This window comes from Papaver somniferum, chromosome 2, assembly GCF_003573695.1.
Source record: "Papaver somniferum cultivar HN1 chromosome 2, ASM357369v1, whole genome shotgun sequence".
In the NCBI taxonomy this organism is placed as follows: Eukaryota; Viridiplantae; Streptophyta; class Magnoliopsida; order Ranunculales; family Papaveraceae; genus Papaver; species Papaver somniferum.
In genome coordinates this window covers 201172201-201196352 of record NC_039359.1, presented here as the reverse complement: position 1 = coordinate 201196352, position 24152 = coordinate 201172201, and the positions used below count along the sequence as shown (strand labels likewise).

The window sequence follows — 24152 nt, the reverse complement described above, 5'->3', positions numbered from 1 at the left end:
ATTAGTTTTGACTCCGGATATTGATGTCCATATTGCGACTATCTGAGTAGAGTTATGTCACTTTATATGAATTTTAGTATGCTTGAGTGCGAACTCGTGTACAACAATTGGAATTTCGCATCAGGGTACTTCCTCTTGTAGTCAATAAGTATGCCAACCAAGGAGATTATTTAGTGCCTTCCAAGGTTCTGTGTAGATAGCTAGGGTTTGGAGTATAAAGGTTTTGTGGGTATATCTCTTGTAAGCCCTCCCGAGACTATAACTCGGCCACTAGGGCCACCTAGGGGTTTAAAGGCTTATTGCATGCGCTAAATGCAATAGACGATGCCCGCGAAAGTGAGTTAGGATTTTATTTTTGATTTACTCGAGGACGAACAGATAATAAGTTTGGGGGTATTTGATAGACACATTTTCGTGTCTGATATGATCTCAATTCTATGTATTTTTAATGCTCAATTTTGTATTTATTATGGTTTTTTATGTTTTTGTAGGTGTTTTTGAAGGAATAAGCATTTGCAGTGAAATTGGCTCGAAAAGTGGTATTTGTGCTCGTGGGAGAAAATCACTAAAGGCACCCAAATTTGGATAAGGGGCACACAACTGTTAAGAGGCACTCCACTGTTATTTGCACCCCAGATGTGCTATTTACACCCAGTGGCTAAATGGAGTTCAGTGCTGGATAAGGGGACACCCTTTCTTCACTAACTCAAATCGAATTTGGCGGGAAGATTTTATACTCGTCTGTGTCGCGTCTGCATACTACATGAATTTTCTGGATCGAGTTGATGAGTTGTTGTCGGATTTTTCTCGCTGGAAAGGATTGGTTTGGGCCTGTTTAATCCAAACAGGATTGGTAATTGGATTGGGTTCGAAAAAAGAGAAGATTTCTACAGAATCTCGACAAAACAGGGGAAAATAGATATCGGGTTTATGAGGAAAGAGAATAAAGGTGCATACCGATCGGTTTGAGTCTGTTGCGACAAGGCAGGGATGAGTGACGTATTGGAATCAAAAAGAAGGTATGAAATCTTCTGTAAAACAGGGAAGTGATATTTTATCCGGTAGGTGCTGCTAAATCTGGAAGTTACGAGAGATAAAAAGGAAGGAAATCCCAAGTCTTTTGGTCGAAGAAAAGAAAAATTATATTTGGGAATATTCGGTAGCTGTGATGTATATAAGAGGTGCTGGGACTCAGTGAAGGATCCATCGAGTAGTTTTGGGGTCGATAGACTCGGAGCAGAGAAGCGCAGGTGAAGTTGCAGGAATATTCACCTGCTGCTGGTGAAGAAGAGAAGCTGAAGAACATTGGACAGAGGAGGACAGTCGCAGAGGCAGTCTTATTCAAAAAACACAACAGAAGTATCCCTGTTCAACAGATCTCATATATCACAAGCTTGTCATCTTTTCTCTGTAACAGTTCAAAACCCATTGTAACAGTCTGTTTGTAACGCCTTTCTAGCGTTGCAAACTGTCTGCTTTATTAGTTTTCTCTTGTTTTTCACACTTTTGAGCTATAAACACTTATTTTGAAAACGTGAATAATATGAGGAGCTAAACCCCAACACTGGGATGACGGAGAAAGCCATATTTCATGCGTGTGGTAATTATATTTAATTATTTTTATGACTTTTTGCATTAATTTAATCGTTTTATGATTTTTCTTAATTAGTTGTGAAGTCGTATGATAATGTATGCTTGGTCTAAGTGATTTTGATGCATCATGCTAGTGATTTACAGTTAATCTTTTTAGAATCTACCCTGGCAAAGAATTAGAGTCAATAAACAAGAGCTATAATTGTCTAAGAATTGATTTTTGAACCACATGATATGAGGTTTGGTGGAATCATGAGTCTCAGGAATCTCTCGACATTATGACAAACCTTGTATATATATTTTCTTCATTTTTATTGTTTTCTATTTTTAACTCTGAAATCAGTCTCAACAAGTCCGAGAAACGAACACTTTACTTACCACTACAAAATTACATCAATTCTTGGCGCCGCCGACGCGGATTTGTATTTAGATTTTTTTTAGGTTTATTTTTATTTTTATTATTTTTTGTTCTTTTTTACGCGTTTTGGTATTTTTCGATTATTTTCAGATTTGGAGCGAAGCTACAAGGAAAGAAAAATTGCTATAAAAGGAAAGCATCGCCAAAGAAGGACAGAAAGAGGAATCCGAAAGGAGTGAAGAAGAAGATTTTATATATAGTTATTTTGTTTATTTTTAGAAACTTTAAATAGGATTTTATTTTTGTAATTTTTCTTTTTCTTTTTGGACATTTTTATTTTTGGACTGGACATTATTATTATTTTGAAACCCTAAGGAAGGGTTAAAAATTAAATATAAATTGTTTGCAGGGAAGGACGACAGTTACGATACTGTCTCGGCCCCTCGGGTTCGTACACTGACATTGGAGTCGGTGGCCTGAGTCGACTTCAACGGTTCAGCGCCCATCTGGTACGGGAGGTAAGACTCTATCCACCCACGAATCCCCTGTCAATGGGTTTTATTTTGTGTGACAACTCACACCCCTGCAGTAGAATGTCGAACTGGTATTACAATAGCCAATACAACGAATATCCGACTGAGTTTGAAAATGGACGTTACTACTTTGACTATAGTTTGAATAGTGGTTGGGAACATCAGCCTTTTGAAGATTATGGTCCACACCATGGTGAGGCCAATTACTATCTACATACGTATCGGTCATATGAGCAAAATTCTTATATTTTTCCTTTAGAAGAGTCTCTCAGGAAATTAGAAGAGTCGACACGTAGGATAGCTGAGATGAATAACTTAGTTAATGACGAAAGAAAACTTTCTATAGAGGAATCCCTCAAGCTGATAGCTAAGACGATGAAAGAATTGCGCAAAATAATCTTAATTTTCAATATAGTGTCTCCAATAATACCCTTGAAAATGAGGATAGTTATTTGCATAAACAGGATGACGAGGATAAAATTGGTTACACTACTTGTTTAGATGAGGTTCAACCATTTTCATGTTATTATAATGATTATGATGAGGATGGTGTTGATGAAGAATTTGAAATAAATAGGCATAGTGATCAGGAATTTGCTACTCCAACTGAGCTTAATAATAATATTATTTCTAGTTCAAATCCAAATAATTTTAATAATTATTCACCTATTCAAAAGGACGAGGATTTGACTAGAGATACCCCCGTTTTAGACGATGTAGTATTTCCTTTTGATTACGAAGCTAATAATGGTTTAGAGGAACGAGTATATTTTGAGTCTAGCGATTTAGAAACAATAGACTTAGAAAAACAAAATGAACTCGTCGAGATGAGTGAGGATGTACCTGACTTAGAAGAATCAATTGACCATTTTCATGAATTAGATGACCTTGAAATTAGGGAAGTTGTGACTAGTCTTTCTAGAGACACTGAAAACTCTAAGTTTGGGGGTGATTATCATTCTCCATGTGATTTAACTCTTAGAAAGGTCCCTCACTTGGGACTTGACATATGTGCTTCAACCATTTTACAAGATTATCTTCATACACGTTTTCCTGAACCTAGTGATGTCCACAAGAAATTTCAGTTATTAGAAACCAATCCTCTGGTTGATGTGTTTACCCAGGCTATGATACCCAGATTGACTTTGTTTTCCCACCAAATATTTTTCTTCCAAATGTGGGAATGTTTGATTTTCAAATGTGTCGAATATTAAGTTTTGAGACTAAACCTAATTACTTTAGGAGATTAAGGTCGACATACTTGTTTAAGGAAGATCACCACTCTCATTGTGGTCAGGTGTGTAAGTCAAATCTGATTGAGTTAGAGGATCCTCAATTATTCAGGTTATTATTATGTGCTTCTAAGTTATTATTTGAGTTTTTCCAGACTCTAGAACCTGAAAATTTGGATCTAACCTATGAGGAAATGCAACCCATGAAAATATTTTATTTGGACCCAGTTATAGAACCCGAACCTGAACCACAGCTAGATGTAGTTGTCTTAAACATGAAACTAGACAAGGGTGTGCTTTATTTGTTTATTTTCTTGACAGGTTGCAGATTCCTTTTACTCGTGATAGCTTTATTTGGTTTTAATGACCCACAAATATTTCGGCTATTACTTTATGATTTTATAAGGTGACTAATCCTTTCTTAGTCTGGCTGAAGACATTAAACTTAGCACTTCTTGGGAGGTAACCCAATATTCATGCGACACGGTAATATATCTCCTTATCTCTTTTGCTTCAAATGGTAACAGTTCTCATTGTTCATGATTTTAATTTCATCTTTGGAACATTGAGGACAATGTTAGATTTAAGTTTGGGGGTATGGGAGAAACTTTTTAGTTGCAATAAATAAACTCCAGAGCCTAGAAATTTATGCCTATTAAGGATGGCACTAACCAATCTAAGTGGATGGAAGCATTTTGGTTGTAGGAGTTGAGGAACCAATCTGACTAGATGGCAACATCTAAAGAGTCTATTCATAAAAGCACAGAGCTCAGGTGTTAGAAATAACATGATATTTTCACCATATCTCGTTGAGTCCTTTTCACTTCTTTTTTTATTTTGTTTTGTTTTTAAACTATGTTTCTCTAAGTGATTAGGTGGGGCTCACAATTCAAGTTGTTACCAATGCTAGGGTGAATTAGAGTGATTGAGATACAAAAAAAAAAACCATTCACCTAGTAAACATCAAAACCATCTATGTTTTTCTCTATATCCATCTTCTTGATCTATCCATGTGATTAGTTTTGACTCCGGATATTGATGTCCATAGTGCGACTATCTGAGTAGAGCTCTGTCACTTTATATGAATTTTAGTATGCTTGAGTGCGAACTCGTGTACAACAATTGGAATTTCGCATCAGGGTACTTCCTCTTGTAGTCAATAAGTATGCCAACCAAGGAGATTCTTTGGTGCCTTCCAAGGTTCTGTGTAGATAGCTAGGGTTTGGAGTATAAAGGTTTTGTGGGTATATCTCTTGTAAGCCCTCCCGAGACTATAACTCGGCCACTAGGGCCACCTAGGGGTTTAAAGGCTTATTGAATACGCTAAATGCAATAGACGATGCCCGCGACAGTGAGTTAGGATTTTATTTTTGATTTACTCGAGGACGAACAAATAATAAGTTTGGGGGTATTTGATAGACACATTTTCGTGTTTGATATGATCTCAATTCTATGTATTTTTAATGCTCAATTTTGTATTTATTATGGTTTTTTATGTTTTTGTAGGTGTTTTTGAAGGAATAAGCATTTGCGGTGAAATTGGCTCGAAAAGTGGTATTTGTTCTCGTGGGAGAAAATCACTAAAGGCACCCCAATTTGGATAATGGGCACACAACTGTTAAGAGGCACTCCACTGTTATTTGCACCCCATATGTGTTATTTACACCCAGTGTCTAAATGGAGTCCAGTGCTGGATAAGGGGACACCCTTTATTCACTAACTCAAATCGAATTTGGCGGGAAGATTTTATACTCGTCTGTGTCGCGTCTGCATACTGCATGAATTTTCTGGATCGAGTTGATGAGTTGTTGTCGGATTTTTCTCGCTGGAAAGGATTGGTTTGGGCCTGTTTAATCCAAACAGGATTGGTAATTGGATTGGGTTCGAAAAAAGAGAAGATTTCTACAGAATCTCGACAAAACAGGGGACAATAGATATCGGGTTTATGAGGAAAGAGAATAAAGGTGCATACCGATCGGTTTGAGTCTGTTGCGACAAGGCAGGGATGAGTGACGTATTGGAATCAAAAAGAAGGTATGAAATCTTCTGTAAAACAGGGAAGTGATATTTTATCCGGTAGGTGCTGCTAAATCTGGAAGTTACGAGAGATAAAAACGAAGGAAATCCCAAATCTTTTGGTCGAAGAAAAGAAAAATTATATTTGGGAATATTCGGCAGCTGTGATGTATATAAGAGGTGTTGGGACTCAGTGAAGGATCCATCGAGTAGTTTGGGGGTCGATAGACTCGGAGCAGAGAAGCGCATGTGAAGTTGCAGGAATATTCACCTGCTGCTGGTGAAGAAGAGAAGCTGAAGAACATTGGACATAGGAGGACAGTCGCAGAGGCAGTCTTATTCAAACAACACAACATAAGTATCGCTGTTCAACAGATCTCATATATCACAAGCTTGTCATCTTTTCTCTGTAACAGTTCAAAACCCATTGTAACAGTCTGTTTGTAACGCCTTTCTAGCGTTGCAAACTGTCTGCTTTACTAGTTTTCTCTTGTTTCTCACACTTTTGAGCTATAAACACCTATTTTGAGAACGTGAATAATATGAGGAGTTAAACCCCAACACTGGGATGATGGAGAAAGCCATATTTCATGCGTGTGGTAATTATATTTAATTATTTTTATGACTTTTTGCATTAATTTAATCGTTTTATGATTTTTCGTAATTAGTTGTGAAGTCGTATGATGATGTATGCTTGGTCTAAGTGCTTTTGATGCATCATGCTAGTGATTTACAGTTAATCTTTTTAGAATCTACACTGTCAAAGAATTAGAGTCAATAAACAAGAGCTATAATTGTCTAAGAATTGATTTTGAACCACATGATATTAGGTTTGGTGGAATCCTGAGTCTCAGTAATCTCTCGACATTGTGACAAATCTTGTATATATATTTTCTTCATTTTTATTGTTTTCTATTTTTAAATCTGAAATCAGTCTCAACAAGTCCGAGAAACGAACACTTTACTTACCACCACAAAATTACATCAATTTCCTAAACGAAATATTCGGTGTGGTTGTTAGACCTCCGGTTTTTCATAGTTGTCTATCGGAGAGAAAAGTATCCTAATTAGGTAAAATCTCTTACGAACACTCGTTTAAAGACTTCTATGGGATCAAGAAGCTCTACGAGTACCGTTGGTGGGAAACTAGATACTTGCAGTGTTATTAGTTTTAGATTGATTTGATTGACTAACGGTTGTTGAAACTTTGATTGCACCTGGTTTGTTTATGCTTGAGAATCTTCTCTTCTGATATAAGATTCAGTCAAACTAGATCGAAGTATCGACGGGATCTTTAGAACCGTTGTTAGATTCAAAAACATCTTGTGATAATACATTGTTAACAGACTCCGTTCTGTGAAGTGATTGATCGCAAGAGATTCAAGTGGTGTTGTGCAAGTTATTGAAGATAAAACAAGATTTGAAGACGAAGAAGATTTCTTATTAGTTTTTCTATCTTGTGAATTGTGTGAACAAACCTTGATCAGCTGGGATCCAACTAGAATCGGATTTATTCGACTGATTAGTTGTGTGGGATCAGCATTCTCTATATTTCTCTTTGAGATCTATATTGATTGACTGTGAATCTATACTTGACTATTTCGGTAGTTAAAGTTAGATTGATCTAACCAGACAAAGGTGTTTATTATACTAAACATAAGATCCTTTGTCAACGACTCATCTAAATCTTTTAGCAAGATTGATTAGAGTGGTTACCAAACAGATTCTTCATTTGCTGTTTGGAATACGATCCAAAGGACTTGCTATTCACGTGCGTGGATCTAGAAGTCGAAGGTGCAGGGATACTGAGCGAACTAAGTACCTAGGGGTAGTCTTCTTGGTATCAACTATACGAAGTTGGTATTAGATTTTGTATAACGGATTAATTCTGAGAGTATTCAAAACTGGACTAGGTCCCGGGGTTTTTCTGCATTTGTGGTTTCCTCATTAAAAAAATCTTGTTGTGTCTTTTACTTTGATTTCCGCATTATAATTGTTTATTGTAATAAAGTAAAATACACATATACGTTAACTCCGCATTAATTGATAGTGATCCTATAGAGTTTGGTTATTACCAAACCTATTATCAAGTAATACACTTTGTTGTAGTATTTGGTCGATCATGTATCCATAGTCAATCACACAAGTTATCTTGTTGTATTGTCTCGTTCTCGTATCCATAGACAATCACACGAAGTACGAACCGAATTTTCGTACTGTCTCGAATCTGTCCATAAGTGATCACATTCGGTAGAGGACTTCTAGGTTGAAACAAAAATATTGTGGTGCATTTGAGTACCCTCGTCTTTTCAGGTTCTATAACTTGGTATTTAGTATTATTGACATAAAACGACATCTCCTTATCCGAATATGGTCAAATTGGGTTTCGTTGGAAAGCTCTTGAAAAACCCTACAACTTTGCAGAGGAACCCAAAGTTAATTCAGACCATAAGGGGTCAAAAACATCAAAATAAGAATTCTGACCCTTACATTAAGATCACTATTTTTAACTTATTTGTTTGCTCATGTTGTTTTTTCGGGAATGACACCGAATAGGGGAAAGTTCTTTTGAACTCGTGCTGAATTGTCATATCTTTGTGGAGAGTGCAAATGTGAAATTTTAGGAGATGCTTGTACCTATATATTTCCTTGATGAAATCGTCTGAACTATAAGCTGGCACGTGTTCTCAAGTCTTGACTCTCTTTTGTTTAATTTACGATATCTGTTTTTCTCCTTTGCCAATTTTATTGACAAAAATGCGGAGAATTGTTAACTAGAATTCTACTAGAACATATGGCTTTCCGCGGGATTATGTAAGGGGAAGTGGATTATGATTTATAGATTTAACGTATTGTGCAAAATATGTATGTACTGACTAAGGGGGAGAACATATCACTGTAGTATTGCTTCAAAGCTGAGGTGCAACTGAACTTTGGAGAAGGTAATAATATTATGTTTGTGTATAACAACCATTGAGGAGAGTGATTTTTTCATTATAACAAAGCTCTTTTTGAGTATTCTCATAAGTTGTTATTGCTACAACAAAGGTGCCGAACAAACACATGCAGAATAATAGAAGCACTTGAAGTACGAAGAATTCAAGGTTGAAGAACCAAGAAAATCAAGCATAGTGAATTTTAACCCGAAAGATTATTTTATTTTGAATCCATAAGTATTGAATAGTTTTATCACTAAAATTGACAAGTGGGGAGATTGTTAGACAATGCCCGGTTGAACCCACAAGTTTTGCTATCTCAAGCTTGTTGTCAATGTCAGTTGAATAAAACTGTATCTTGATTTCTAGTTTACAAAGTCAAGTCTCAGACTAGGTTAAAATTTAGTAGTTGAGTATTAGACATCACCCTCGAAGACTGAAGATCGACGAAGACATTTGTAGGACTTCATCAACAAGTTATGTGAAGACTCAACTATTGTATTTTACTCACTATTTTACCATTTTATCTTATGAGATTAACTTCTAGTAGATTTATTACAAAAAAGAAATTTCGAGTCAAGCTTGTCTTGTTAAACATCTCGAAATTTGACTCAAGCATTGTATGTTCAGAGGTACATTTGTATGGCTTATTGACCCTGTAGACATTTTTTAGTACATTATGTTATTGATATAAGCACTCACTAGATGGTCTTTTGGTTGTATACCCATTTTACGAACTTTCATATTACGTCTATTTATCTTGATGGTAAATTTACATTTAAACCTTTTGATGCATTTCCTTCAATTAATATTACATTAGACTTTATGTAGCACATGTGTATACTCAGTATAGTACACATAGTTTTTATAAAGCATTTTCAGTTAATTGTTCAACCTTATCATCAATATTGTTTTTGGGAAGTAACCTTACATTTACGTGTTTATTTCATGGTGTCGCCCAAGTATATATGTTGGTTTTGACTCACCGTTCATAGTAAGGCATTTGAAACCTTGAAAAAGTAGTGTCTTACTTTTTAGCCCGACTTGCGTACTTAGGGGTGGGCATCAGTCGTTACAAGAACGACTTAAAATCTATCATCTCGTGTCGAGCCTGCAGCTATTCATAAGAGTGTTATATGATAATTTTGTTGAAAACCAAAAACTATCATAAATAAATTCATCTTTGAGAAGCAGATAAAAGAACGAAACCACAATCTTTATTTATGAGATGATAATACCACCATAAGTTATCGTAAGTAAGGTTGATTACCTGTGAGTTTGTCTCGGTTTAATCAGGGGGAGAAAAATAACGCAAATGGTAGGTGCGCGAATTATGTAGATAATTTAAAAAGGTTTTCCCGCCTAAATTAGGGGAGGAAAACCTATACTAGAGGACATCACAAGTTATGTCAATGGGCTAAAAGGTTCTCTCATAAAATCAGAGAGAAGACAAACACCACTAAAAGGTTGGTCTGATGAGCAATGTCGACAACTAAGTAGCTTATCTAGTTACATCTCTCATCTTCATCCGAGAGAGTAAGGTCGCCACTAGAAATTTGGCGTGAAACTATCTGAATTTGTTTTCTCACACCCATGACATTTAAAATTGAGATGTTGGAAATTACGTACTCGTGATTAAGACACATAGCTACATTAACCATTTACAAATATCATTTTACTCTTGCTTGAGAATGTTGATATGTAAAGTTGTCTCACCACGACAAGTCGCGCATCTCGCAGTGATGAAGTCGTTAATTAAGATGTACTCAAAGCGTAAACGACTGACCCATATATTCCTTTTATAGAGGAAGCCAATCACCTTTTATGATATCTAATGCTCTTGAAGAGACCACAAATAGTGTTCATAGGAGACTATCGAAATGCGATTCATATTCTCTAAGTTTATACTTCTTATAATAGATGAGGAAGATGATAATGCCATTGAATGGGTTTTGGTATTAGTGTGTGAACTTTTTATTGATTGTACATGCATTATTGAAATGTGTCAAATCACATATGTTGTTAAGTTTGTCTACTAAAAAAATGGTTGTATACGCGTCCGCAGAAGAACATCGATTTTATGATTAGTTGACATACAATCCAAACTGTAAATGTGAAATGGTTGAAATTTGGACATATGAGTCCTTAGTGTTTCGTTAATATCATTCATCTTAACAAATTATATCTAAAGCGTGTAGATAGTGGGCATTTGGGTAGCACGCACACACTAAAATGGTCACGTGTCCGCGTTGGACTGCGTCGGAACTTAGACGCGCACCTCTCTAGGACAGACTATATCGGTGACATGACATACATATGTCACACAGTATCTTAATATAATTGTATGCTAAAAATTCCTGAACCTTTAACATATTGTATTATGAGTATATATGCTTGTTCTTATACAAGTTTGTTGTGTATCAATAATTTATTAGCATTGTTAAAAACATACATTGATAATATATATGTTTTAGTTGGAAACACTATTCAGAGCCGGTCCTGAGGGTGCGACGCACCATGCCCGATTCTGACCTAAGGCCTTTTCGTTTATGAAGAAAAAATAAAGAAAATAAGGAGCTGGAGAGGTTCGAACAAGTAGCCTCCGTTATATAAGGTAGTTCAGCAAACCACTAATCCAAATTGACAAGTTACGTCTAGATTTTGAATCTTTGTCATTTTATTACCACAAGCACCTGCCCATCGCTAGATCTGCATAAATATTTGTATACGGGGGGCGAATCCACAGTGGGGTCACTGAGTCACTGGCCCCACTAATTTTGTGACAAATAAAAATCCCCATATAACTTTCATTGAAATTACTTCGTGGCCCCATAATATTTTCGAAAAAATACCGGTTAGAAACTATCACTGGCCTTTTCCACTCCACGATACATGAAACTTCCCCAAGATTAAGGATTTCTAAATCCTTACTTTACCGACGCAAAATATGATTCCTAGTTTTAGTCTTAGAGTTAAGATATGTTGACCAAACACCCAAAAAAGATACAAACACCCTACCATAACTACAACGCAAAACTGTTGACAGTCGACCTGAGCAATACCCTACGTAAATGCAATAGCCTTTGCGCTGCATCAGAAATTCAAGGTCAATAATTAACCTTGGTGTGAGTCTGTAGCTTCTCTTTGAACTTTATTTTGGCAAGGGTTTTAATGTTCCAATTGGTTTATACATAAGTTGAAGTGCAATGAGCGTTGTCTGTTTTTGTGGTTGTGTGAGGCAAGTGATGTAGCCCTTCATGTAAGTGTTTGCATTTTGAATATATCCCTTAGCACTTCAAAGAAAACTAGAAGGGATAAGGCCACAATTTACGATACATCATATGGACTGAGATATACCCATGACATGCTTAAATTAGTATGTAATTTACTCTATTATGGGAGTACAATGATAGATATACAAGAGGCTTAAAGTTTGAATAGTTCATAAGCGTAGAACATTACATTGCATACTTCCGATTATATATTTAGTTGTCTATGATCTTCGAAAATAATTTGTGTCCCCTGTGAATTTTTGTTCTAGATTCGCCACTGTTTATATGTAACCTATGGCTATATATTTTGAGTTTCTTTCTGGCATTCTTCTTCTTGTAGGTGGACATTAAAAAAAAAAATTACCATTCGCATCAGTAAAAAAGAAATTGACCTTATGAAAGACCCTGAATTTTTTTTTCGTACAAGGACCCTGTAAACTCAGGACCGGCTCTGACACTATTGATTTCACAAAGTATCCGCGTCCTAATTTGTTTAGAATTTGTTCGTTAGAGCAACTGCAGTGGTGTGATCAAAACCAAAGATCAAAGATCAAAAAAAAGATCAAATTTTGGGTTTAGTCCGTGTTGTCACGTAACGGTCCCGATTAAAATTTGGTCGCGCGTAATTTAAATCTCCGCTCCAAAAAAATTTCATCGGGCGTATCTCAAATGTCCGCCCAATCAATCACCAGGCGTACTTTAAATTTACGCCTGTCAACAGGCGTACTTTAAGTTTACGCCTCATTTTTTTTTTTTTTTTTTAATTTGAATTTTCATCGGGCGTAATTTAAATCTCCGCCCGTTAACGCGCGTACTTTAAATTTACGCCCAGCAACAAGCGTACTTTAAATTTACGCCCGACTATATTAGGATTTGGTATTTGGTCGCGACCAAATATGGTCTGGAATTTGATCTTTGGCTGGGATTTGATCTTTACTCCGTCCCACTGCGTCACGATCTCATCCCAAATTTTTGGTTATACTCGCCCACTGTGGATGCTCTTACGGCATCTGCGTCAGTGCAACCCAAGGGCACGTCAATACCTACAAGAGGATGGGTACATCATAACATGCATCGAGCTACTAGCAGCAAGTTATCCGATATTCCAAGCACGGTTTAGTCGAAAATTTGACCCTTAGGGAGGTCTTAAAAGATATCCAACGGTTAATTTCAAAAGAACGTTCCACAATCTTCCAAATAACATCAAAGGTTTGATGTATCCTTTAACAGTAAAAAGGAGATCTCAATCAAGTGCGCGTTGTCGGGCGGAGAGAGAGAAAGAGATGACCTTCTTTCGTTTCATAATAATAATAATAACTTCATTATTCATTTTCCTTCAAAAAAGCCTTTCTTCGATTCTAATCTCATCTGATTAAATTTCCATGGGTTTTAAAATTCCAATAATTTAGGGATGTTATCAAGTTTATCTGCTTTACTCGATTTCTAGGGTTTTTCTAGTTTCATTTATCTGGTAAGGCCAATCTCTGTCCCTTCTTTTTTAGTGAATTTATCTCTAAAGTTTGTCAAATTTGAGTGAGTTCATTCTTTCTGTTGGGGTTATTGTATTATATGATTGATTTGATGAATAATTCATTGCAAAATTGAATTTTTTTTTTTCAATTGAGCTGATTGGTTTGATTTTTGTGTGTGTTTTGATGAGAATCTAGGGTTTGGGTTTTGTGAATTTATTTCTAATCTCTATTTGATACCCTTTTGATTGATTTAGTAAGTAAAGTGGAGTTTTTTAATTGTGTAGAAGAAGTATTTGGAAGGGCGGTGTGGTGTCAAAATGGCGATGAATGAAAGAAAGACGATTGATTTAGATCAAGGATGGGATTTTATGCAAAAGGGTATTTCCAAATTGAAGAATATCCTTGAAGGGCATCCTGAACCACAATTTAATTCTGAGGATTACATGATGCTTTACACGTATGATGTCTTAATCTAGTTCTTTTTATTTAAATTCTTACTATCTATTGCGATTTGGTACGATCCTATACTGAATGATTGGTTTGCATTTGTAAACAGGACTATTTACAATATGTGCACTCAAAAACCCCCTCATGATTACTCCCAACAGTTATACGAGAAGTACAAAGAGTCTTTTGAAGAATACATTAATTCTACTGTAAGGAAGATCTCTACTGATCTTTTGTATTCCTGCTATTGATAATGATTAGCTTACTGTTCTATTTTGTTGGCATTTATTCTTGTTGTGCTCCTGACGCAGGTTCTGCCATCATTAAGAGAGAAGCACGATGAGTTTATGTTAAGGGAGCTCGTCAAGAGATGGGCAAATCATAAAGTTATGGTCAGGTGGCTTTCTAGGTTTTTCCATTATCTTGATCGTTATTTCATAGCTCGGAGGTCTCTTCCTGCACTTAATGAAGTTGGGCTCACTTGCTTCCGCGACTTGGTATGTAGAAATGTGAACTTTGAATACTTACTTATCTCGAGTCTAGATAGCTCTCATTACCCCTTTCCTGTTTAACATTGCTAAAATCTTCCTAATTCCAGGTGTATCGGGAGATCAATGGTAAAGTTAGAGATGCTGTAATATCACTGGTGCGTTGAGTCAATGAATCAAAGAGTCTTTTGATTAAGTAGTAGCCTAGTAGTTTGCTAGTGGTGGTTTTAATTCCTCAGTATGCATCAGATTGATCAAGAAAGAGAAGGAGAGCAGATTGATCGAGCATTGCTGAAGAATGTTTTAGATATCTTTGTCGAAATCGGAATGGGAAGCATGGATTCTTATGAAAACGATTTCGAGTCAGCAATGCTAAAAGATACCGCTGCTTATTATTCTCGAAAAGCTTCTAACTGGATTCTAGAAGATTCATGTCCAGATTACATGTTAAAGGTATTTTTTTGTAATCTTCACTTGGTTGACAGATACATGAATTGTGTTTTCAATTGATGGCTGAGTTGATGGATTGTTGTTCAATGGAATATAGGCTGAGGAGTGCTTAAGAAGGGAGAAGGACAGAGTTGCTCATTACCTGCACTCAAGCAGTGAGCAGAAATTATTGGAGGTTTGTCTGTTACTTTATCTTGTATGCTGTTGCCTATTGTTTAGCAAGAATCATGGTTTTTAGCATCGTACAATTCACGAGTCGGATCACACAAGTCGAGTCATAAATTTCCTAAAACCATAAGAACTGTAACTTCAAATCATTTTGACCATGAATTGCAATGAAATTTTGAGTTGTACTATTCGTTCCACAACCTCAAGTTATTCAAATCAGAATTCTAATAAACAACAACCCAAATCAAAATGAAACCTTTAAGACATCAATCTCGTTTAGAAATTGTGAAGGCCGTAAGACAAATACAAACACCATGTATTGTCCTGTTTAGTGTTTACTCAACAATTATATCCTCAGTAACATTAGACTCAATCTCTCTAAATACATTTGTCATGGATAACAAGGAACATAAAATCTATCTTGATGATCTGTAGTTGCAGAAAAGATGAGGGAGAGATAATTAGCTGTTTTTGGTGGAAAAATTGTTTTTTGTCTTTTATCCAGTCTTTAATCAAAAAGAACTCTTCATCATGAACCACACGTGCCCTCTAGCAAAGAAATCCTAGTCTTTTATATTTTATTATTTCAATTTCTTCTGGATGCCTATTACCTAGTCTTTTATATACTGAAGTATAATTTTTTGTCTTTCATCCAGTCTTTTATCAAAAAGAACTCTTCATCATGAACCACACGTGCCCTCTAGCAAAGAAATCCTAGTCTTTTATATTTTATTATTTCAATTCCTTCTGGATGCCTATTACCTAGTCTTTTATATACTGAAGTATGATAGTAAGCTATGTATTGTCAGTTTACTTGAATGGCATCGTTAAGCTTAGCTAACCCAGCTTACTTGAAAGGTTTACATATTCTTCCACTCCAAGACCTACTTATACTATTACCTATGCATGTACATACTTTGTGCATGAAACTATTGTATGGACGATCTAAATGTTTATGATACTCAACAATAAAGAACGAGTCACTTTACAGTTTGAAAACCTTGGTAACAATGCTGTAAAACTATGAAAAACTGAAGAAGTGATTTGTAATAGATATATCCAGTCAAGGTGCATCACAGAGGATAGGGAATTATTTTTGATGATTTATGTGGACTTCCAGGCTTCTGCGAAGAATATACGCTTTTCCTAGTTGCTTATCAATTTACAAATGTCCCTTTGTGTAGAAAGTGCAACATGAGTTGTTGTCTGTATATGCAAGCCAGCTACTTGAAAAGGAACACTCCGGATGTCATGCTTTGCTAAGAGATGATAAGGTATTTACAAAGAAATCACAGTGCCATTTTTATGATTAGCTTGACCATTATTTTATTGTGATTAGCTAATCAGTTGATGTTGTGTAGGTGGACGATCTCACAAGGATGTTTAGGCTATTTTCTAGAATCCCTCGTCTAGAACCAGTATCTAATATATTTAAACAGGTTAGAAGCTTTTCACATTTTTATTTACATGATAAAGCATGCCTTGTACATGTTATCTGTGTGTTTGGCAAATTTGACTATTTTTCTTATGCAGCATGTTACTGCCGAAGGCACAGCCTTGGTCAAGCAAGCAGAAGATGCAGCAAGCAGCAAGAAGGTTGGTCTTTTAAACTCAATACAATTTAACATATTTAGATAATACTAAATTGGATTGAACTGACAATTATATATTTATCACAGGCTGAGAAAAGAGACGTAGTTGGTTTGCAAGAACAGGTGTGTTTCAGAAGTGTGCAGTCTTAATCTGTTATAGAATTCGATAAGGATGGAAACTGAAATAATTTTTTGACCTTTTGGTCTTCAGGTTTTTGTTAGAAAAGTTATCGAGCTGCATGACAAATACATGACATACGTGGGCAGCTGCTTTAGCGGTCACTCTCTTTTTCACAAGGTTCTTTCTTGCCCTCTTGGTTGTTCAGAGTTTAGACTCTTCCGGTACATTTATATTTTTTCTGACATTCCATTTGGTACCTTAGGCACTGAAAGAAGCTTTTGAGGTCTTCTGCAATAAGGGTGTTGCTGGTAGCTCTAGTGCAGAGCTTCTAGCTACTTTCTGTGATAACATTCTTAAAAAGGGAGGAAGTGAGAAATTGAGTGATGAAGCCATTGAAGAAACACTAGAGAAGGTATTCTGTTTGTTGTTGTTGATTTTGTTTTACTGCTCACAATCCACTGTTTGGAAGGTCTCTTGTTTTTCTTAGTTTTTTTTTTCTTTAACCTGAATTGTGGAATAATTTACAGGTAGTGAAGCTGCTTGCCTATATTAGTGATAAAGATCTTTTTGCAGAGTTCTATAGGTAGGTCTTTTGTGTTTAGAATGAATTTGTTTGGATGAATCCATGGAGACACTTGCCAGCATGTCATACTTGCATGGTTGGTTGTTTATTTGCAGGAAAAAACTTGCTCGTAGACTTCTATTTGACAAGAGCGCAAATGACGACCATGAAAGGAGCATTTTGACAAAACTGAAGCAGCAGTGCGGTGGACAGTTCACATCGAAGATGGAAGGGATGGTCAGTTGTTTCTTATACCTATATCTGCATTTTATTTTATTTTTATAAAAAGCATTTTGAGCATAAGCGTTTTTGTATTTATTTTGTATTGATCTTGCAAGAAGACACATTTGGATTGAAGTAAATATTATTTGGTTACCTACAGATATTAGGAATGCTTTCAAGCTTGGATTTACATGTTATCTTTTCCTCTCTCAGGTCACTGATTTGACATTAGCTAGGGAGAACCAGACCAACTTTGAGGAGTACCTCAGTGGCAATGCACATGCAAATCCTGGGATTGACTTGACAGTAACTGTCCTAACTACTGGATTCTGGCCGAGCTATAAATCTTTCGATTTAAATCTACCTGCAGAGATGGTAACTATATAATTACCTTTTCATAACTAAAAGGGTTTTCTGTGTACATTTGTTTTCCGGTGAAGAAGGCACATTTGGCTACAAGTACCAAATTCGGGTTTTTTTCTTTCCAGGTAAAGTGTGTTGAGGTCTTTAAGGAGTTCTATCAAACAAAAACTAAACACAGAAAACTTACTTGGATATACTCACTCGGTACCTGTAACCTTAATGGAAAATTTGATCCAAAAACTATGGAGCTGATTGTCACAACTTACCAGGTTAGTCGATAGTGTGATTTGTTATCATATTAAGAAAATGTAAAGTATATATTATTATCTGTTTCTGATATTAGAGACTGGATACAGAAGTTTGAGCCTTCTTTCATGTTTGCAGGCCTCCGCGTTGCTGCTATTCAACTCATCAGATAAGTTAAGTTATTCAGAAATCATGACTCAGTTGAACTTGACTGATGATGACATCGTTAGACTGCTTCATTCCCTCTCCTGTGCAAAATATAAGATTCTTACCAAGGAACCAAGCACCAAATCCATCTCTTCAACTGATGTCTTCGAGTTCAATTCCAATTTTACTGACAAAATGAGGAGAATCAAGGTGGGATTTGTATGAAGTTTCTTTTTGTTTCAAGCTTCTAATATTTCATTCCGAAATCTTTACTCTAGATTAGAGATGAGATAACACTGTTACATCTGCAGATTCCTCTTCCACCCGTGGATGAGAAGAAGAAAGTGATTGAGGATGTCGATAAAGATAGACGGTACGCCATTGATGCCTCGATTGTACGGATCATGAAGAGCCGAAAGGTTTTGGGACATCAAAACTTGGTGATGGAATGTGTTGAGCAGTTAGGCCGCATGTTTAAGGTAAATTTCATGCATGTTGCATTTTGTGTAATTGTTTGGCGAAACACTTTTTTCGCTGTTAATATTGCAAACGAAAAATAATAAAACTATGAATCTGCAGCCCGATTTCAAGGCAATTAAGAAGCGAATAGAAGATCTTATCACTCGGGATTATTTGGAGAGAGACAAGGACAATCCAAACATGTTCAGGTACCTTGCCTGATTCAGTTGTCCAATCAAGCAGGTATTTTATTAGAGGTAAAAATCGTTGACCAGAACATAGAGTTGCCGTTCTTGTACATTTTATTTTTCTCTGCCTCGTCTTTTTGAATTGTAATCTATCTTAAGATTTTTTTCCCCTCAGCATTTAGTTTTGTCATTTCATATTGAGAACCTATATTAACTTAAAAAAAACTGTTTTTACCTTTAATGAATCACTTTTCTACTTCCACTACTGGCGTGATACATGTGTTGTAGGGCATGGAAAATATCCAGACTTCATGCTATTCAACCCAGTATTTATTACTCTGGAGCTGCATATGCATATCGTCTGGAATTTTTTCTACGAAAACATTTTGTAATTATGAAAATTTTCAAATATCTAATAGCTTTTGCTCTTAATTCCACATTACTGGCTTAGAAAGTCATCGGCAAACCATTCTACCTTGCAACTGTAACAGATGGACAGGTTCATTTATTAAGTTGTAGGACAAAGATGTTTGTGAGGATTTTTTGTTCAATAACTAGCTTGATAAGCCAGACAAAAAATTCTAATTTATAACTTTATTCATCATGGTAAAAATATACTCGGCTACATCGATATTTGACAAGTTCATCAATTCATTCGCTGGAACCTCTCACAGGATAAAGATTACCATAGTTTGACAATGCGCACATGCATTAGTGTGTCATATCCCACATGGCACTTCACCTATGCACCCAGTTACACTATAACACTTTCCCCTGGGTGTTCACCATCTGAAAACGTTGCCTCGAAGCTGGCAAGAAAACTGTACGAGAGACAAGAGTACAACATACGGACTACGGAGTTTCCGGTGATGCTTGCTGACACGAACTTGCTTGTTCATTGAACCTCTGTCAAGAGTGAAAAATACTAGAACCCCCTACTATATAGGTTCAATATATAGAAGTCCCACTAAATGGATCATACATTCTCAACTCCATACTTTCAGAAAATGATATTGCTAGGTCCAAAAGATCAATTTTTCTTCAGATTTGGCCCATAATTTTTTTTCTTCTTTTTTTGCTATTGACAAAACTATCCTTTTGTATATATACAAGAGTAAAAACAGAATATATTTTCATTTCTACATTCTCTTTCTCTCTCTTCTCCAATATCTCTTCTCTCTAGGCTTCGCGAAAATAATTTTAGAGACTGATTTTTAGTTTCTGAAGAAGAGAATCGATCTGAGTATCGGAGAATTCCTAAACAAAACAACAACGTCACTTGTTCTTGATGCTTCACTGCATCGATGAAGAAAACCTTATGAAAACCTCTATCAACGACTGGAAATGAGGATTTAATCATCAAATCACGATCAGAAAGATAAGTTTAATGTTCCTAATCGTTTCATTTGATTAAAACTGTTGATTTGTTGATTTCCAAATCGATTAATTTCATAGAAAGTATTTCCGGTGTGTTTTGAAAACCTAATCAATATGATTTCATCTAGAAATCCTTATTCAAAACATGATTAGAACATAGATCTGTAAGTATTTCATCTTGATCTCTCTTTCGAGATTGAAATTTTTGAAAAATTTCATCAATAAATTTTCTAGGGTTTCGGTTTGAAAGATCTATCTTTTAATCTGTATTTCCGGTTGAAAATCCAAGTTTATTTTTGAACTCAAAGCATCTTAATCTCCGTTACCCGTAGATTTTACTTTCTTATACATCAAAATTTGATATGGTTTGAACTCCTAAATTTTTTCCATCAGTTGTTCCTTTGATTGGAACTTTCAATTTTGATAGTTAATGGAGAATATCCGGTCCGATTCTTTCTTTTCTTTGTTCTAATTTCTGAATTGATTTTTAGGTTTTGATAGTTCGATTTTATTTATTTATTTGTGCAGAACAGTGACCGGAGGTAATGGAGAAGTTAACAATTTAATTTGAAATTGAAACAGGTTATATGGAATGTGATCTGTGTTATTTCGTTGTGGTTATTGTTTTTATGAACTACTGTATGTACAATTTCGATGTTGTATATGGTTCTGGTCATGGTAAGAAGTAGTTATGTGATTGCTCAAGCTAATTGCATATGTAACTGCGAGTTACACATGCTAATTGGATGTGTAACTGCGAGTTACACATGCTAATTGAATGTATAAATGCTAGTTACATATGCTAATTATATGTGTAAAAGTTTGAGTAAATCTGAAATGAATATGTAATTCAGTCTATTAGTTGCATATATGCCTGAACTAGTTACATATGCTAATTATATGGTTTTGGAACTGACATTGCAGGGTTATTTTTGAACTAAATTGTTGGAGATGAAACAAGGAGGTGTAATGTTGATGGAATTCGCAGAAGAAAAGAGTGGAAATGTGTTGGTGACTGAGGTGTAAATGAAGGCTAGCATTGGATGTGAATGCCTATGTTTGTGTGAGTTATAGATGGAGACGTGGTGGTGCTATTGTAGATTGGAAGCAATGTTGCAGGTAAAGATAAGAAAGATGCAGCTGAGTTTTTTAATTAATGATTGCAGTTAGGTAAAGAGGAGAAATCTTTTGGGTATTGATTTCTCTTACAATTTGTCTTCATCGTCGTGTTTGTTTTATGAGTTTCACAGTGATTGTTCCTTGCAATTTCTTGTTTTGATTCTTAATTTTCATTGAAAAGTAAAAAAATACTTTAATTGGATTCATGGAGGTTGACACCAGTGATGTTTGTCTAATGGATCATACATTTAGGAAACTACCAGATCATCTAATGGATAATTAGATGTGTAACTTCTAGTTACACAAGCTAAACAGATGTGTAATTTTACACATGCTAATTAGATGTGTACCTTTTACTTACACATACTGATTGAATGTGTATTTTCTGGTTTTAGTGATTGAATTGAAATGATTTGTGGTCTGATCATGCATACTATCAGGTTTTGGTTTGTTGAGACTTCTGGTGGCGGTTAAATACTTTTGCTCTCTCTTTTTTTGTGTTGCAAACATTGTTGTCATTTTACATATTTTTTTTACATGTTGTTCTTGTTATGAGTGTCATAGTTTAGATCTTATTTGTCTTTTGATTTAGTTTTTTTCTTTATGTATGTACAAATGAATAAGCCACTGTATGTTTCATCTTTTAGATGCAAATATGTATGTGTAACTATTGGGTACACATACCAATATGAATGTGTAACTCCTGTTTAGATGTGTAACTTCCAGTGACACATGTTAATTTAGTGAGGACACGACGATGTATTGGAGTCATTTCACAGCTGAAGGTGATGTTGAGTTCAAGGTTGTTCTTTTTGTTCCTCTAAAGGCTCCTCATGATCTGTATGGGAGTTACTACAATGCTAACAATTCCAACTTGAAGTTATACGTCATATGTGTCTTCATCTCAGATGGATTCGATGATCTTCTGCCCTGGTACCTGAACTTTTTGATGGTAACCAATTTTTTCCCCAAGATTACTTATATAGGTTCATTATTATAAACGAGGTATAGCCGCGTAGAATGAATTGCAAGCTTTGCTAAATGGATAATAGTTGAACATCATTTTGGTATATGATGAATGTGTAACTCCTAGTTACACAATCAGATGCATGTGTAACTATAAGTTACACATTCAATTAGCATGTGTATATGCAAGTTAGCATGTGTATATGCTAATAGAATGTGTAACTGCTAGTTGCACATGCTGGATCTACTGGTTTGTATCTACGTTATGCTTATTTTTGGTTGAATTTACTAGTTTTGTGTTGTCTTGTGCAGAGAAACAAATTAGGAAGTTGGTTAAAGATGAATTCATCAGCTGCAAACCAAACCAAATTCACTCTCGATCTCATGCACGAAGAATGACAAATGCCATATTGAGGGGTTTTCACTCTGGATATGGTACGTTATGCATAATAATTCACAGTTTTTTGCTTTTCAGTATTCATATTGTGTATTTGCCTCCAGCGTGCACTGAAACCTTAGCTAGACCTGTACTTATGGATTAACTCTGTCATCATTTCTCATTAGTATGCGCTATGTCAATAAATCATATTAAACTGGCTAATGATGATAAAACTCTATATCTTAGCGGATTTCAGTAAGATTTATCAATGATCTGATTATTACATACACTGAAGCCTAAATATGTTCTTACTGGCTATTTCTTTAAGTTACTTTAAAAATGATCTCCTCCCAAATATTTAGTGGCTTTGAATAGAGTTTACTCTATATCTTATTGACTATTGTTTGTGTTGTTTTGTGTGCTTTGTAATAGAGTTTTCCTATATGTGAAATTTTCTATAGCTAAAGCTGCAGGTTATGTACCTAGCAGATTCAGAGATAGCTGAAGCTATAGTTTATGGACCCAACAGATTCAGAGAGAGCTGAAGCTACAGTTTATGGACCCAACGGATTGAGCTTCGATGGAGCGGATATTGCAGGCGTTGATTATGATCTCAATAGGTAACAACTAACAATTCCCAATTGTATTATTCAGATTTCCTCCATTGGTATTTCACCCATTTGTACATGTGTAACTCTTAATTACACAAGTTAGATGCATGTGTAACTAGTAATTACACATGATAATTAGATGTGTAGCTACCAGTTACACATGCTAATGAGATGTGTAGTTTCTAGTTACACATGCTAATTGATGGGATATAAAGGTTAGGAACGTGTAACTCTCATTTGTACCAGTCAGACGCATATATAACTCTCATTTGTACCCGTCAGACGCATATGTAACTCCTAGTTACACTAATTAATTGAAGAGACTGGGAAGGTGGTATAGGTATGTTTATTGTAATGGTTACAACCTTCAGATGTTGGTGGTTTCTAAAGGTGGGTATGTTGGTACTGGTAATTGCAATACTACTCGATGCCTTGTTGATGTCAACAGAATGTATCCAACTGAACAAAAGATGCTCTATCAGATTCATCAACGCCAAATGTAGCTTGTAAAAGTGCGTCTGAATCATTTCATGAAGATCAATATTGTTGCAATGGTGCATATGCTAATCCAGACACGACATTTCATTAGACACTAGTCATTTGCATGTGTAACTGCTAGCTACACTAGTCAGATTCATGTGAAACTATACATTGTTATATGTACTGTTGATTTTTATGTTTTATTGTAAACAAAAGTTACACGTGCTAAGAAATTATTGTAAACAAATCTTAAAGTAATACATGTAATTTTTTTATGATGTCTATATTTTTATGTGTAACTTCTCATTACACATGCCATATGGATGTGTAACCTCTGCTTACACATGTCAAATGC

General features: G+C 35.5%; 1 protein-coding gene and 1 non-coding gene across 2 annotated transcripts; both read left to right on the top strand.

Moving 5' to 3' along the window:
• The first annotated feature begins 13245 nt into the window (after nucleotides 1–13245).
• On the top strand, nucleotides 13246–19127 carry LOC113350222 (cullin-1-like). Its single transcript, XM_026594334.1, has 20 exons — nucleotides 13246–13411; nucleotides 13697–13869; nucleotides 13969–14068; nucleotides 14171–14356; nucleotides 14458–14505; nucleotides 14597–14800; nucleotides 14895–14972; nucleotides 16150–16239; nucleotides 16327–16404; nucleotides 16499–16561; nucleotides 16645–16680; nucleotides 16769–16855; nucleotides 16941–17090; nucleotides 17206–17261; nucleotides 17357–17477; nucleotides 17676–17837; nucleotides 17951–18094; nucleotides 18210–18428; nucleotides 18530–18697; nucleotides 18798–19127. The coding sequence occupies exons 2-20, from the start codon at nucleotides 13730–13732 to the stop codon at nucleotides 18897–18899; spliced, it is 2232 nt and encodes a 743-aa protein (XP_026450119.1). The 5' UTR covers nucleotides 13246–13411; nucleotides 13697–13729; the 3' UTR covers nucleotides 18900–19127.
• A 3794-nt stretch (nucleotides 19128–22921) lies between these two features.
• Nucleotides 22922–23004, top strand: LOC113354800. Its single transcript, XR_003362015.1, has one exon. It is a non-coding gene; the product is annotated as a small nucleolar RNA R11/Z151 (small nucleolar RNA).
• The last annotated feature ends 1148 nt before the right edge of the window (nucleotides 23005–24152 follow it).

Coding starts and splice junctions, on each gene's coding strand:
- LOC113350222 (XM_026594334.1), top strand. CDS start 13,730: ATGGCGATGAATGAAAGAAAGACGATTGATTTAGATCAAGGATGGGAT. Junction 14,506..14,596: donor GAGATGCTGTAATATCACTG/GTGCGTTGAGTC, acceptor AGTATGCATCAG/ATTGATCAAGAAAGAGAAGG. Junction 16,240..16,326: donor CTTTGCTAAGAGATGATAAG/GTATTTACAAAG, acceptor GATGTTGTGTAG/GTGGACGATCTCACAAGGAT.